General features: G+C 44.2%; 1 protein-coding gene across 1 annotated transcript in view; it reads left to right on the forward strand.

The window, feature by feature from the left end:
• Positions 1-3,750: 3,750 nt before the first annotated feature.
• Positions 3,751-17,087, forward strand: part of ZC3H15 (zinc finger CCCH-type containing 15) — a 107,966-nt gene continuing 94,629 nt past the window's right edge. Inside the window, exon 1 of the mRNA XM_068244873.1 lies at positions 3,751-3,907. Coding sequence (XP_068100974.1) covers positions 3,833-3,907 — 75 coding nt within the window. The 5' untranslated portion in view covers positions 3,751-3,832. The remainder of the gene's footprint in view (positions 3,908-17,087) is intronic.

Below are 17,087 nucleotides of genomic sequence, written 5' to 3' on the forward strand. Positions count from 1 at the left end.
AACCAGAGACACCAGGAAAAAGATGTTATACATACCTGGGGCTTCTTCCAGCCCCATACGCACGGATCGCTCCCACGCCGCCGTCCTCCGCTTCCTGTATCAGCCAGTTCCGGGTCCCGTAGTTTCGGCCAGTCAGCGTCAGCACGCGGCCAATTGTCCGCATCACCGGGGCTCCCAGCATACCATTACGCGTGTGGCTGCATACTGCGCAGCCACACGCGTAAGGGTATGCTGGGAGCCCCGGTGATGCGGACAATTGGCCGCGTCCGCCGGAAGTGACGGGACCCGGTACCGGCGGATCCAGGAAGTGGAGGATGGCGGCGTGGGAGCGATCCAGGCTTATGGGGCTGGAAGAAGCCCCAGGTATGTATGAAATCTTTTTTTCTTTTTCTATGTCCGGCGTCTCTGGTTCCCTTTAAGCGGTTAAAATAAACACAATGTACGGTAACTGCAAATCAATATTACATACTTACATTGCTCTCAGAAGCTTACCATTTTCTTCTCAGAACGATTCCTTCCATTTCTGACAAGATTTTATCAGAACTGAAATATATTAGTTGCTGTCAGTTATAGCTGAAAGGACAACCGATGAGAAAATTGTCTATGTTTTCCTACGGCTCAAGTGGGCGATATTACAGTTTAACAGTGTGCTGACCAGGAAGCTGTTACGTAGTAATGGCCATTTTCAAAATGGAGGACAGAGACTTCCATTGATCACAGTGGACAAACAGAATGCAGGAGAAGAGAAAGAGATTGATGAGTAGCCTACATGGGAGGTAAGTATGACGTGTGTATGTTTATTTTGGCTTTTAATTTTCAGTTTAGGTTTTGCTTCGCCAGGTCGGCATCTTCTGCACCTGCGCGAGCAATTGCCCGTGCCACTCGCGATCATGCTCACGTGGCTTGGAGCCTTCTGCGCAGGCGCAGAACGCTCCAGACCACATGAGCGTGATCACAAGCATCGCAGCCGTGCGCTCGTGCAGATGCAGAAGCCACCGGCTGGGAGCAGAAATGCGGCAAGGGACATATGGGCTGCCAGGGGCTAGAGGAAGTCCCAGGAAAGTAGAACTTTTTTTTTTATGTCCTTGGATTTTCCCTTTAAGGAATAGGATATGGCCCATAGACTATGTAGCTTTTATTCACAAGTAAAGTAAAGAGGATTAGAGCATCAATATTTGCTTCAGTACAATAATTCTAAAGCTGTGCACAGCACAGTCCCCAATATCTAACTTCGGCAGGGATAGCTTTATACCATATACATGTGCTTGCCAGTTGCTTGAGCTATTGCGGATGGGAACTCGTAGAAAGCTACGTGTGGCCAGGTCTGCCGGCTAACTGAAAGTAGCTGGCGGTGATGGACAGGAGGATCCAATCGTTACTGCGAGGGCACTGGACAGCTGCAGGGGGCTGGTAGAAGCCCCAGGTGAGTAAAACTGATTTTTTTTTTTCGTAGACTTAAAGCGGAATATAACCCTGCATTTCAACTTTGCTCTAAAACATTATTTACAGTATATTATATGCAACCAGCATTTTTTTTTTTTACACTAGACCAGCATTGGAAGGGTTACACAGGGCTTTAAAGTCCCTAGAGATTTCTGCAGACGAATCCGAACTTGAGTTAGATACTTTTTGTTTACAAATATGTGTTTATTATGACTCATCTCTCTCACTGAGAAGGAGCTTGGAGGACAGCCAAAGAGATGTATCTATTGATAAACAGTTACACACTAACTAAATAGAATGTAACTATCTGAATGTCTGCACGGAACTTAAAACCTCTGTGTTTAACCCTTCCAATGCTGGTCTAGTAAAAAAAAAATGCTTTTTGCATATAATATGCTGTAAATAATGTTTTAGAGCAAAGTTGAAATGCAGGGTTATATTCCACTTTAAGTGTCTCTTAGTATATACAGTATACAAGATGACGCCGAAGTAGAGGACGCCGCGGCCACAGGACTTTCAGCGACCTTCTTCATCTGAAATGTTCTCCCCCTTCTGAGTTCACATGGGGGGGGGGGAACATGGGCAAACTGACCTCAGCAATCCAGACCCAGGCGATTCGGCCTTCCTTGCCGCAATAGCAGCATATTGGGCGATATTGTGGCTGGGAATGCGAAGAATCACTCGCGTTCCCAGCCTGACGGCCGGTGACGAAACCGGAAGTGGCCACTGGCGGGGACAGGAAGATCGGAGGGACACGGCGAGGGCACCGATCAGCTGCAGGGGGCTGAGGAAAGCCCCAGATAAGTAAAACTCATTTTTTTCCAGATTTAAGGTTCACTTTAACTGTATGCTATGCTGTTTTTCATCACCGACCATGTGTGCCAAAACCAACCCGAAAATAAATTTTGATTCTGATTCTCTGTAAAAAAGTAGGTTTAAATATAAAATAAAACTGAGGGATAACTAAAAAAAAGAAATTTTTAGAAGGAGGGGGAACAGATACAATTGTTTATCTCAGTTTATTTTCACCTCGGATGTCCTTTAACTGTCCCACTTGAGGGGCTCACAATCTAATCCCTACAATGTGAAACAAATTCTAGGAACAACTTATTTAAAGAGACTAAGAGACGAAGACAGTAATACATTTATTCATACCTGGGGCTTCCTCCAGCCTCATCCGGATGGATCGCTCCCACGCCGCAGTCCAAAGCTGTCTCTATCACCAGTACCGGGTCCCGTCACTTCGGCCAGGCAGAGTCAGTTGACGCAAGCGCAGTGCAATCCCTCCGTACTGCGCAGGCGCATGCGTAAGGCAGGCACCGGAGAGCCAGAGGGAGGCGCTGTGCATGTGTACAACTGGCCACGTCTGGCGGAAGTAACGACACCCAGTGGAGAAGACGGAGATGGCTGAGGACGGCAGCGTAGGAGCGATCCATGTGTATGGGGCTGGAGGAAGCCCCAGGTATGTATAAATCTTGTATTATTATTCAGCTCTAAGTCCCTTTAAGGAGAAGCCAATTTTTGGGGGATGTTCCTGACTACTGTGATTACCTCCAGCACACGCATGCATACCTCCCAACTTTTTGAGATGAGAAAAAAGGAACACTTAAGCCACGCCCCTGATCACGCCCCGTCATACCCCTAGTCACGCATACCATAAAGATTTCATAAGAAAAATATGTTGTTTTATAATTCAAACCACATTGGTCTTTTCTAACCTGGTTCATTTTCCTTCATATTACCATTTTAAAATTAGTAATATATCAATTTAAAGGATGGGAATAAAGTTTAGAGTCAAACACATTTTTAGTAGAGAAATATATATTTACTGTACATAGAAAGAGAGACAAAGTCCTGAAAGAGAGATAAATGAGTATGAGGAAAGAGGGACAGGGCTCCCAAAGAGGGACTGTCCCTCCAAAAGAGGGATAGTTGGGAGCTATGCGCATGTTTCTATACCGAGGCCACCTGTATTTTGTTTAGTTAGGAAAGCGCTGCATACTACAATCTTTCAAATACAGAAAAATCCAGTCTGCTGAATCTTTCAAACAATCCATCTCTCAGAGATACTGATCACTTCATGTCTAACCATAACCTCATGTACCGCCATGTAACACTACTGGAATGGAATGTCAAAGCCGGATGTTGCAATAATATAATGTTGAGTCACCTATTTATGTGCAGTCTTGCGATATTGTTCTCCTGACATGAATCGCAACAGTAACTACAGATATTGCTAGTCACTTGAAACGAACTGCATTTTGGGAAATGAAGTCCCGTTTCGGCGACACTATCACAAGGTCTGCTAATGATGACGTCGATGCTGTACTAGCCGTAAGGCAAGCTCTTGCGTGGAGTGTCTGAGGGGGGTAGAAGTGTGTGTGCTGCGATGCCGCCAAAGAAGGTCCCAGCTCCCACGACCAACAAGAAAACAGATCAGAAGAAGAAAGAGAAGATCATCGAGGTGAGATTACACAGCCAGCTGTTACCTTCTGTCCTCAGGAACATGCCTGGCATGTACGGTTACATGGTTTTTATAAGGCCTGGAGACCTGTCACCTGGCTCCGCCTTTTTCAGCAGTTATTTATTTTATCCCATGTGTGAGATTCCTCCAGATGACCGGCTAAGGCTCTGTATTTACTGGCCTACATAGTGCAGTGTATCACCAGGGCATCTTGTTTATAGACAAGCACACAGTGGCAAAAGTAGGGAAAAAATATGTTGGATTCCATGAGAAACTTTTTAATAGTTTTGTTGATTGTATAGTTAGAACCGCTGATGGTTTTACTGCTGTACCTGTTCACAGTGGCGTAGCAAAGGAGCTGTGGGCCCCGATGCAAGTTTTACATGGGGCCCCCCAAGCACTCTTTACATGACAATTGATACGGTGCACCAAAACCTGCCAATGGCAACTACAGTGTCAGAGGTGCAAGAAGGGGATGGGGAACAGTGTGTTAATGATTACCACTATTCAAAGTATCTATAGAAGTGATTATTATGAGCACAGGACCAATAGAGAGCTAATACTGTGGTTGAGGGAGGGACCTTCGGGGCCCCTCTGGCCCAAGGGCCCCGATGCGGTCGCTGCCTCTGCACCCCCTATTGCTACGCCCCTGCCTGTTCATAATTTTATTTGCTTCTTTTTCCAGAGATGTGAGAAGTTGAAGAAGATTGGCATGGTAGCATAAAGGGCAGGAAACCTAATAGGCAAAATTTAGCTAACATGAGTGGGTGGTGCTCCTCTTGAACTGCTGGTTTTTTTTGACCAATTACTGTGCTTTGTGCTGTAGAGGGTACTGTGATTGGACAATTGTTCCTTATGCGGTTTCTAGTTAGGTCTCCTAAAGTAGACTAGTTCCACATATTGGATAGCACCGTCATCTTGAAGCACGAGGGTCCCTGGTTCAAATCTCAAGATTATCTGCATTGAGATTGTGTGTTCTCCGAATGCTTGAGTGGCTTTTCTCTGAGCACTCTGTCTTCCCACACTACAAAAACACACAGATGAGTTACTTGGTTCTCCCCCAAATTGGCCTTAAGCTGGCCATACACTAGGCCGATTCCCCGCCGATCGACAGCAGATTCGATCACTGGGATCGAATCTGCTGTCACATCGTTCACGCTACACGCTAAATTTCGATCTAATACGACCCGAAATAGATCGGTCCCGTCGATCGCTCCGTGCGGGAAATTACCATCGATCGCTTGCAGGTAGGGAGCGCGTCGCTAGCGGCGTTCGAGTGCCCGACGGCCGACGCAATAGAGTCGCAATACATTACCTGCTCCGCCGGCGTGACTCACCCCGGTCACCACTGCTCCGTCTCCACTCTGGTCTGGTCTCCGGGTCCAGCATGCTTCACTTCTTCTAGCCCGGCAGGAAGTTGAAACAGTAGAGGGCGCTCTACTGTTTAAACTTCCTGCCGAGCAGGAAGAAGTGAAGCATACCGGAGACCAGAGCGGAGAAGACAGCGGAGACCTGGGATTGGAGTCGCGCCGGCCGGAGCAGGCAATGTATGCGGGCTGGGGGAGCGGCGGCAGCACCACCACCACAGATTGTGAATGGTTTCAGACTGAAATCTGTTCACAATCTGTTTGCAGCAAAGGCAGCCATACGATCCCTCTCTGATCAGATTCGATCAGAGAGGGATCTATCTGTTGGTCGAATCTGATGGCAAATCGACCAGTGTATGGCTACCTTTAGCCTACAAAGGGGATGTGACAGTGGCAGAGATTAAATTGTGAGCTCCTCTGAGGGACAGTGACATGACTAAATGTAATTCATTGCATCGCAACTGCTGATGCGTGAACTGTTTATATACACACATACCACGTTGCAGTGAGTACAGCCATTGTCTGGTGCATTATGCTGGTTTACTCTTCATGTCTTGTGAAGTGTAGATTTCAGTGCTATGTATGCATCTGTGTGTAATGTAAATATATATATATATATTATGTTACGGCCAGAACCTGAAGTTTGGCCACTTCGCGTTCTGGCTGGCCACTTCGGGTTCTGGCCGGCCAATGTGCGAAGTGGCCGCTGTGCTGCGGCCAGTGTTAGATATGAAATGATTCCTGAAAAATTAATGCATTTTCTGGCCGTCTCGCTGCGGCCAAATGTATGAAAAGTGCGTTAATTTAATGATATTAAGCCGGCGGCAATGTAGCAGATGAAGCCGTCGGCTTCAGCTCACTCTCCTCCCCCTGCCTCTCTCTCCTACGGGCAGCTGGCGGGGACATGCACGTCCCCGAGAGTCGTTCGTTGTGCCAGGGAAGCAGAGCGGGGAGGCTGCAGACATTGCTTTTGCCAGCGCCCGCTCTGCAGGAACAAATGGCAGGATTACCTGCCGCGACGAACGACTCTGCGAGGACACGCATGTCCCCGCCGGCTGCCAGGAGAGAGGCAGCGGGAGGAGAGAGAGCTAAAGCCGGCGGCTTCATCTGCTACATTGCCGCCGGCTTCATCTGCTACATTGCCGCCGGCTTCATTTCATTAAATTAACGCACTTTTCATACATTTGGCCGCAGCAAGACGGCCGGAAAATACATTAATCTTTCAGGAATAATTTCATTTCTAACGTTGGCCGCAGCACAGCGGCCACTTCTCACATTGGCCGGCCAGAACCCGAAGTGGCCAGCCAGAACGCGAAGTGGCCAAACTTCGGGTTCTGGCCATAAAAAATAAAAAAAAAAAATATATATATATATATATATATATATATATATATATATATATATATATATATATATATATATATATATATATATATATATATATATATATATATATATATATATATATATATATATATATATATATATATATATATATATATATATATATTTATACATATATATATATATATATATATATATATATATATATATATATATATATATATATATATATATTTATACCAAGTGTGAACCAGCCCTGATTTATTTCATAGTCAACAAACCCAATTTTAACAACATATCAACTGATCCCATGAGCAAAGGGAGTGCATACATTTATACATACAAAATGTGCTTGAACTTGCATCAACACAGAATTGTTTGCATCTCATTGACCATCTCTATTAGTGGCAACTACACATCAGGCTTTATTCTCAGAGCTGTGGAGTCGGTACAAAAATCTACCGACTACTCAGTTTATGAAACCACCGATTCTGAGTACCCAAAATTGGTATGACTCCCGACTCCTCGACCCTGTTTATTCATACAGCAGAGATGTTATTATATACAGTGGCTTGCAAAAGTATTCGGCCCCCTTGAAGTTTGAATCAATTTTATTGGAATTCCACATGAAAGACCAACACAAAGGCTATCATTCATAAAGGAGCTGTCGGTAAGGGGAATCAATGCGGTAAAACACCGCTGCCGGTATTTTAGACTTCTGGGTGGGCATTCATAATAATGTATCCATGTGCGGTAGCAGTGCGGAGATTCCCCGAACTAGGAAGGCGGATGGGTTGCGGAGACACGGAAGCTGCCGAGTTGATACATTTCTCCATGTTCCGCTCTGCTGCAGTTGCCTGGGAGGTCTGTGTGTCTCCATTCACTTACATTGGTATCGCCACATCAGAGTGAGCGGTACTTCCCGACCTCACACCGCTTGCGATGATCTTTATGAATTAACATTTTGCTACATTTGTTCCGATAATCACCGCACAAGGCGGTGATTTATCACTCTGCTCGGTAGTGTAATTTTTTCATGCGGAAAGAGCCTTTATGAATGCTGACTTTGCCGAGTGTTTGGTAAAGTCAGCTGTTTAATGCATTTCCGCATCATTCCAAACATTTTTTACAATTAACTGCAAAGTGGGGTGTGCGTAATTTTTCGGCCCCCCGAGTCAATACTTTGTAGAACCACCTTTTGTTGCAATTACAGCTGCCAGTCTTTTAGGGTATGTCTCTACCAGCTTTGCACATCTAGAGACTGAAATTCTTGCCCATTCTTCTTTGCAAAACAGCTCCAGCTCAGTCAGATTAGATGGAGAGCGTTTGTGAACAGCAGTTTTCAGATCTTGCCACAGATTCTCGATTGGATTTAGATCTGGACTTTGACTGGGCCATTCTAACACATGGATATGTTTTGTTTTAAACCATTCCATTGTTGCCCTGGCTTTATGTTTAGTGTCCTTGTCCTGCTGGAAGGTGAACCTCCGCCCCAGTCTCAAATCTTTTACAGTCTCCAAGATGTTTTCTTCCAAGATTTCCCTGTATTTGGCTCCATCCATCTTCCCAGTCACATTACTGCCACAAACATGAATCAATTTTATTGGAATTCCACATGAAAGACCAATACAAAGTGCTGTACACATGAGAAGTGGAACGAAAGTCATACATGATTCTAAACATTTTTTACAAATAAATAGCTGCAAAGTGGTGTGTGCATAATTATTCGGGCCCCCTTTGATCTGAGTGCAGTCAGTTGCCTATAGACATTGCCTGATGAGTGCTAATTACTAAATAGAGTGCACCTGTGTGTAATCTAATGTCAGTACAAATACAGCTGCTCTGTGACGGCCTCAGAGGTTGTCTAAGAGAATATTGGGAGCAACAACCCCGTGAAGTCCAAAGAACACACACGACAGGTCAGGGATCAAGTTATTGAGACATTTAAAGAGAGTCTGAAGCGAGAATAGAGTGTTTTTTTTTTTGTTTTTTTTTTTGTTTTTTTTTTTTTTTTCCCCAAGCGCTTCCTGTTTTTTTCTGAGCGTTGGGCGATTTTGTGTAAGCGCTTTTGATGAGCGATTGAGATTTTCACTTCCTGATGTCACTTCCTGGCTGGAAGCGGATCGTAGTTGAACCGCTCATATGTGAACATGCTCATAGGGAATCATTGCACAAGCGCTTTTATGGCAATTTCTAAAATCGCCAACGCTTAAAAAAACAAAACAAAAAAACCGCAAACACTCGTAGGGCTCAATTCTCAAGAGTGTGATAACTGCTATCACAGCAGTTATCACGTGCTCTGCCGCTTGCAGAGCTTTTCACGCGAACGAACGCTGTTCAGGTGAAAAGCTCTGCAAGCGGCAGGGTGCGTGACAACGGCTATCAACAGTTATCACACTTTTGAGAATCAAGCCTATAGTGTGAACAAGCCCTTACCACGGATGCAACAGGTTGTGTATGTATGTATATATATATGTATATATAATATATAATTTATTTTTTTTTCCTCTATCAAAGCTGGCAGGCTTTTTTTTTTTTTGTATTAAATGAAAATTTATTTATAAAGCGCTGACATTTATGTCTATAAATGTATAATGTAGTGTAGGGCCAATCAGGGGGGGGGGGGGGGGGGGGGTGTTGAACCAATGTTTTAAAGGATACCCGATGTGACATGAGATAAGCATGGGTATGTACAGTGCCTAGCACACAAATAACTGCTGTTCCTTTTTTTCTTTCTCTGCCTGAAAGAGTTAAATAACGGGCCATATGCAATTAACTTTTTCTCCTGAGCTTTCTCCTAGGAGATAATTTTGCATTTTCAATTTAAAGCAACTTTTTAGCTCTTTACAATGGAAAAATGACCAAAAAGTTGGTGACAAAGTACTGTCAAAATGATTTTGATTTGTTTGCTTGGCAGGGGTGTAGAATTAATTTTATTTACAAGTTGTGAAAATATCATCTAGGAGAAAACTTAGATGAAAAAGTGAATTGCATATGGGCCCAGGTATGTAAGTGGCTGGCTCAGTCCTGACTCAGACAGGAAGTGACTACAGCGTGACCCTCACTGATAAGAAATGCTCCTTTTTATCTTTCTTACTCTCAGAAGCCATTTTATTCTAAGTTTTTTTTTTTACAGTTGGAATTTCTTATCAGTGAGGGTCACACTGTAGTCACTTCCTGTCTGAGTCAGGACTGAGTTAGCCACTTACATACCTGATATTTAACTCTTTCAGGCAGAGAAATTAAAAAAGGAACACAGCATAGTGGCTGGATGGTGTAATGGTTAAGGGCTCTGCCTCTGACACAGGAGACCTGGATTCAAATCTCGGCTCTGCCTGTTCAGTAAACCAGCACCTATTCAGTGGGAGTCCTTAGGCAAGTCTACCTAACAGTGCTACTGCCTATAGAGCGCGTCCTAGTGGCTGCAGCTCTGGCGCTTTGAGTCCGCCAGGAGAAAAGCGCAATATAAATGTTATTTGTCTTGTGTCTTATTTGTGTGCTAGGCCCTGTACATACATTGTTTAAAGGAATACTATCGATGTATGCATTTATTTTTAAATGCTGTATGTTGTAGCACACATTAGGACAAGTACTAGGAGCAATTTGATTCCTCACACAGCTGTTCCTATCAGCTGTAAAATCCTCCGTCAGTTTTGGCCGTCAGTGTTTGATACAAATGTATCTATATGCTGAGGGCTCCCAGAGGGCTAAGCCCATGTCTGCACAGGGGAGTTGCTATCAACTCCTCAGTTTATAGTTTAATTATCACCTTGCTGAAAGAATCTTATTGATATGGTGGTAAGGGGTTAAAGATTCTAGCAATGTGTGTTTATTATCTTTGCTTCTCTTGACTGATAAAGATACTAATAATGCTAATTGTAGACAGTGGTCTGCCCCTCTCAGCAGCTTGTAAAGTGGATGCAGCCTGGAGTGTATCACCACAAGCAGGCAGCCAGACTGAGTGTAAACACAATAGCTAGTTATATTCCAGCAATATTCCAGCTCATTTAGTTACCTGTTACCACCTCAGATCAGCCTATTTCTCCTCATGTCTCCTGCATGCTGTAAATGACACAGTGAAATATATTTGTGAGCTGTGTGACAGAGTAACCAAGCAGCTCAGGGTGACCCAAACTACTATGAGCTGTGTGAGAAATGAATTTTTAAGCAGGGATAGCAAGAGAGAGACCTGGGTGAATAAATAAAGTGCCCCTAGCACTAGTGGTAATGTGTACACTAATATACAGTATTAAAAAAAAAAGTCGTTTCAATCGATAGTACTCCTTTAAAGGATACCCGAAGTGACATGTGACATGATGAGATAGACATGTATATACATTAGCACATCAAAAGGAAAATCGAAAAAATAACCTTAAATAAAAGATAGCAACTGATTTGCATTTCATTGAGTGAAATAAGTTTTTGAACCCTCTAACAATAAAAGACTTAATACTTAGTGGAAAAACCCTTGTTTGCAAGCACAGAGGTCAAACGTTTCTTGTAATTGATGACCAAGTTTGCACACATTTTAGGAGGAATGTTGGTCCACTCTTTGCAGATCATCTCTAAATCCCTAAGGTTTCGAGGCTGTCTCTGTGCAACTCTGAGCTTGAGCTCCCTCCACAGGTTTTCTATTGGATTAAGGTCCGGAGACTGACTAGGCCACTCCATGACCTTAATGTGCTTCTTCTTGAGCCACTCCTTTGTTGCCTTTGCTGTATGTTTTGGGTCATTGTCGTGCTGGAACACCCATCCACGACCCATTTTCAGTTTCCTGGCAGAGGGAAGGAGGTTGTCGTTCAGGATTTCACGATACATGCCTCCGTCCATTTTCCCGTTAATGCGATTAAGTTGTCCTGTGCCCTTAGCAGAAAAACACCCCCAAAGCAAAATGTTTCCACCCGTATGCTTGACGGTGGGGACGGTGTTTTGGGGGTCATAGGCAGCATTTTTCTTCCTCCAAACACAGCGAGTTGAGTTAATGCCAAAGAGCTCTATTTTGGTCTCATCAGACCACAGCACCTTCTCCCAGTCACTCACAGAATCATTCAGGTGTTCATTGGCAAACTTCAGACGGGCCTGCACATGTGCCTTCTTGAGCAGGGGGACCTTGCGAGCCCTGCAGGATTTTAATCCATTGCGGTGTAATGTGTTTCCAATGGTTTTCTCGGTGACTGTGGTCCCTGCTAAATTGAGGTCATTCACTAACTCCTCCCGTGTAGTTCTAGGATGCTTTTTCACCTTTCTCAGAACCATTGACGCCCCACGAGGTGAGATCTTGCGTGGAGCCCCAGAGCGAGGTCGATTGATGGTCATTTTGTGCTCCTTCCATTTTCGAACAATCGCACCAACAGTTGTCACCTTCTCTCCCAGCTTCTTGCTAATGGTTTTGTAGCCCATTCCAGCCTTGTGCAGGTCTACAATTTTGTCTCTGACATCCTTGGACAGCTCTTTGGTCTTTCCCATGTTGGAGAGTTTGGAGTCTGCTTGATTTATTGATTCTGTGGACAGGTGTCTTTTTTATACAGGCGACTAGTTAAGACAGGTGTCCTTAATGAGGGTGACTAATTGAGTAGAAGTGTCTAACCACTCTGTGGGAGCCAGAACTCTTAATGGTTGGTAGGGGTTCAAAAACTTATTTCACTCAATGAAATGCAAATCAGTTGCTATCTTTTATTTAAGGTTATTTTTCCCCACAATCCTTCAGGGCAAAGGTGAGACGTTGCTCCTCCCAGGAACAGGAACAGACAGCACTTCCCCTATAAAAAAGTCACATGGTTAGTCCACCCTCAGTGCTGTTTGTTCCTGCGTCCAGGCAGGTCGGCATCTCCCCTCTGGGTGAAGCCTGTGTGCTGGGCTGCAGGTGGATCCTTCTGGGTGGCTGAGACTGTGGTACTGAGGCAGTCTGGCCATGCGCCCCAGGCTGGATCTTTACTGGGGTTTGCCTACCTTTCTCTCCCGCTGCCAGGGAGAGCAAGTGTGGAAGGCGTGGGTTCCCCTTGGCGGCCTTGCGGCAGAGGAGCAGGACGGAGGTAAGCCAGCGGCCATGTGCAGCGTGGAGCGCATTGCGGCCATTAGGACGCTTGGCCGCGTCCGGATGCATAATTTCCGGCGGGTATGCCGAATGTAGCAAATTGTAGAGCTGGTTCATTACTCCTTCTGAACCTCCGGTCCGCCCCTCATCCAATTGTGGCAGGCCGGATATGTTTTAAAAGGGAGGCTGCGCAGGCCTGTTTGCACTGTTGCTCAGAGGGAGTTTGGTCCTGCGCTGGACATGAAAGTTTGGAGACATGTCAGACGCTGAGAGGATTGAGAGCAACCAGGCCGCCCAGAAGGTGAGATAATGGCTTCTCTTTCTGGGCTAAAGGTGCTAAAGCTGTACAGAGTTAAATGCCTTGTTGGTTTTGTTTGTTTGCAGGCCAAAACTGAGGCCGCTGCTAAATCTGCTGAGGCTGCTGCTGCAGATAAGCATAGGCTCCCTCCTAATTATAAGAGATGCCCTTTGTGCAATGTTAAGCTAATGTTGCCCTATGCAAAGACTCTGTCAGTTGTGCATAGAGAGGGTTATGAGGGAGGAGCCGGGTCACTCTGTTCAGAATACATTGAGATCCTTTAGAGAGGAGATTAAGGCTTCATTGGAATCAATTAAGTCTTCATTATTGAATGCTAATCCATCTACTTCTCAGGTTGCTGTATCTGTGACTGAGGTTGATGTTAGTCAGGCTGAGTTTGCAGCTAGTTCTGAGGATTCAGACATTAGAGAAATAAAATCTGAGTCTGTTCCAAAGTTTAAATTCCGTATTGAGGATACGGAGGCGTTGATTGCTGCCATTAATTACTCTTTTGGAGTTGAGTAAGGATGTGGTAGCTAATTTGTCTATTCATGATCAATTATACAAAGCTAAAGGATCCACTGGATAAAAAAGTGGATGCTTATTTGAAGAGGTCTTTGGAGGCTAGTGTGGCTATGTTTAGGCTGGCTGTTGCCTCTACATGTGTGGTCAGAGCTTTGGAGCTGTGGATTAATCAGCTCAGAGCTAATATACTGGCACCTGTTGAGCATTTGTTGAATTCTATTGCGATTCTCATTAAATCTGCTGCATATTTAGATGATTCCTCGGCTGAGGCAATTAGGTTTACACCCACTGCTGAAATTAATGATCAGCTTTGGAAAGTACATCGAACAAAAAGAAAATTTTTTTCCTAAAAAGAAAAAAGCTGTTGCAACTAAAGTTTTTGTGTGTGATCAAAGAGATGCCTCTAAAGATCAGAGAAAAGGCAGAAAGTGGACTTCTGACAAGTCGGGGAAAAGGGGCTTTAAATATAAAGCTCCGAAAACCCAGTCAAATCCCAACGACTCGTGTAAGGCGGTGGGGGGAGGCTAAGATGCTTCTCTCTCAGGTGGGCAAAAGGGGCAAAAAGCCCGTTTATTTGCCGATCAATAAAGTTTGGTTACCAAATAGTTTGCGCTCCATCCATCGTCAAGATTTGTGGTCTCAAAGGCCCCAGGAGATCCCACTCTGTTTCCAGAAATTTTGAGTATATTGCAAAACATGCTAAAACAGAATGTATTTTATCCTGTGCCGGATCAAACAATCCGAAACAGTCTGTATGCATGTTGGATTATTAGGGCTCTGTACAAATTAACAAGCTGACACATCATTGCATTCCAGCGGTGTGTAGCTGCTAAGGGTAACAATGGTTAATTTGCATATAGTCAGCAGTGATGCACTGGGAGACATCTCAAGCTCACTCCAACCTGAATTATTGCAAATTCTTTCTGTTTTAAGAAAGCAAACTTTTTTGCTTTTCTTAGCATTTTAGTAAGAGGGCTTTTAGGACCATTGTAGCCTCTTACACACTCTGAGTTCTGGGTCACCATGAGCTTGCTGGTTAGTCTGTATCCTGTGCCAGTAAAGGAACAAAAGCAAAGCTTCTGTTTCACTATTTTTGTAGTAAAAAGTCGTCTGGCAAGTTTCGCCTGATTCTGAACCTAAAAAGACTTAACCTGTTATGAGACAGAAAAAGTTCGGATGGAATCCATTTTTTCAGTAAGGGAGCTACTGTTTCCAGGGGCCTTTATGGCATCTCTCGATCTAAGAGATGCATATTGGCATTCACCAAAAATCGCAAAAATTCCTAAAATTTGCAGTTGGAGAAAATAGGAGGGTAGAACACTACCAGTTTGTTTGCCTTTCGTTTGGGATCACTTCTGCCCCAAGAGTGTTCACAAAGATGCTGGGAGAAGCATTGATTCCGTTAAGAGAGCAGTCGATTTTAATCATTCCGTGTTTAGACGACTTGCTTATTCTCGGAAGTTCAGCAGATCAACTGACAAACCATTTAAATCTGGTATCGGAACATCTCCGATCCCTAGGTTGGATTATCAACCTAGAGAAGTACTCTTTGATTCCAAGTCAGAAAACGCCTTTTCTAGGCATGCTAGTGCATTCATTAAAATAGAGGATTTTCTTTCCTCCGGAAAATATCCTAAAGATAAATTTGGCAGTGAAATCATTACAGAGGGAAGACAAGGTTTCCCTAAGGATGATTTTGTCTGTGCTGGGATTGATGTCATCCACAATGGTGGCAGTACCCTGGGCACTGGCACACACCAGGAAGTTGCAGAGTTTCCTTCTAGGAAATTGGGACGGTCGTCCATAAACATAAGATTTCAAAGTCACAATTCCTCAAACTGTGGTGTTGTCTCTGCAGTGGTGGTTGGAGGAATCCAACCTTGTGAAAGGAAGGCTTTGGAAGGAGCCTGTAGACAAGGTAATTACTACGGATGCAAGCGCTTGGGGCTGGAGAGCTCGTATAGCTCACAGAGCCTTTCAAGGGAAGTGGACAGAACTGGAGTCTGAGGTCATCCAACTGGAGGGAATTAATGGCAGTAAAGCGGGCCTTATTTCAGGCGCGATCGATACTGTCACAGTCCAATGTTCTGATCCACTCTGACAATGTTACGGCAGTAGCGTTTTGTCAACAAACAGGAAGGCACGAGATCCCTGTTGTTGCAAGAAGAAGTGGAGGAGATCTTGTCCTGGGCAGGAAAGAATGTGTTATCCTTGAGAGCTGTTCGTCTCGAGGGAAAACTCAATATAGAGGCAGACAAACTGAGCAGAAGCAGGATTCTGTCATCAGAGTGGTCTCTAAACTGAGAGAGGTGTTCCCAGACATCACAAAACGATGGGGAACACAGTCAATCGATCTGTTCACAACAGAAGATCATGCCCAGATTCAGAGTTTCTTCTCCCTCAATCCAAAAAAGCATATATCTGGGGGTGACTGCATTCATTCAGGAGTGGAACTTTCCACTTCGGTATGCATTTCCTCCTCTCAATTTGATTCCTGCCGTTATCAACAAGAGGTTGTCAAAATCTGATGATTTTGATTGCACCTTAGGGGACCCTTGGAGACTTCCTTGCAGGCCAGATCTGCTGCTGCAAGGGAACCTGTGGCATCCACATCCAGGCAGATTGAATCTGTCAGTCTGGATCCTTACTCAAAAATTGGGAGTATCTGACAAGGCAGACTCTACATTGATTGGTATCCGTAAAGAAGTTACTAGGAAGATTTACTTGAAATGCTGGAAAACTTTCCATCTTCGGCTGTCCGGCTTTAATTTTGATAGCCTGTCAGTTCCAGCAGTCCTGGATTTTCTTCAGGAGGGTTGGGATAAAAATGTTTCTGTAAGTACGCTTAAAGTGCAGATTGCTGCTTTATCTGCTTTTTCAGTTATCCCCTTGTCTTCCTCTCCTTTTGATAGTGAGGTTTCTGAAGGCTTTTTCTAGGAAACTGCCAGTTTATAAACCATATGTTTCTCCTTGAGATTATCAGGGGTTTTAAAGGGACTGTCCAAAGGTTCCTTAGAGCCTCTTAAGGACAGTTCTTTTAGATATCTTACATTAAAAACAGTATTTTTTAGGAGTCATCACTACAGCCAGAAGGGTCAGTGAGCTACAAGCTTTGTCTATGAAAAGTCCTTACTTTCAGGATACATTAGGATTACAGGCATATCCAGAGTTTTGTCCGAAGGTTATGTCTAGGTTTCACAGGTCGCATGATATTATGTTGCCTACTTTCTGTGTGAATCCAAAGTGTGGAAAAGAAAGGATTTTTCACTCATTAGATGTTAGAAGATGTGTTCTGGAATATTTGAACAGAACTGCAGATGTCAGGAATACAGATTCTTTGTTTTATTTTCAGGGAAAACTGTAGGTCAGAGAGCTTCTAAATCTACTATAGCTAATTGGATTAGGTTAGCTATTATAGAAGCTTACATAGTTATGGGAAGTGAGGCTCCTGCCTCATTTAAAGCGCATTCTACTAAAGCTAGGGCAGCTTCTTGGGCTAATAATGCAGGGGCTTCGCCTGAGCAAATATGTAAGGCAGCAACGTGGTCAAGCTTTTCTACGTTCATCCGTCCTTACCGAATTGATGCAATGTCTGCACACGACCAAGCGTTT

Source organism: Hyperolius riggenbachi, chromosome 7, assembly GCF_040937935.1.
Source record: "Hyperolius riggenbachi isolate aHypRig1 chromosome 7, aHypRig1.pri, whole genome shotgun sequence".
NCBI classification, from domain to species: Eukaryota; Metazoa; Chordata; class Amphibia; order Anura; family Hyperoliidae; genus Hyperolius; species Hyperolius riggenbachi.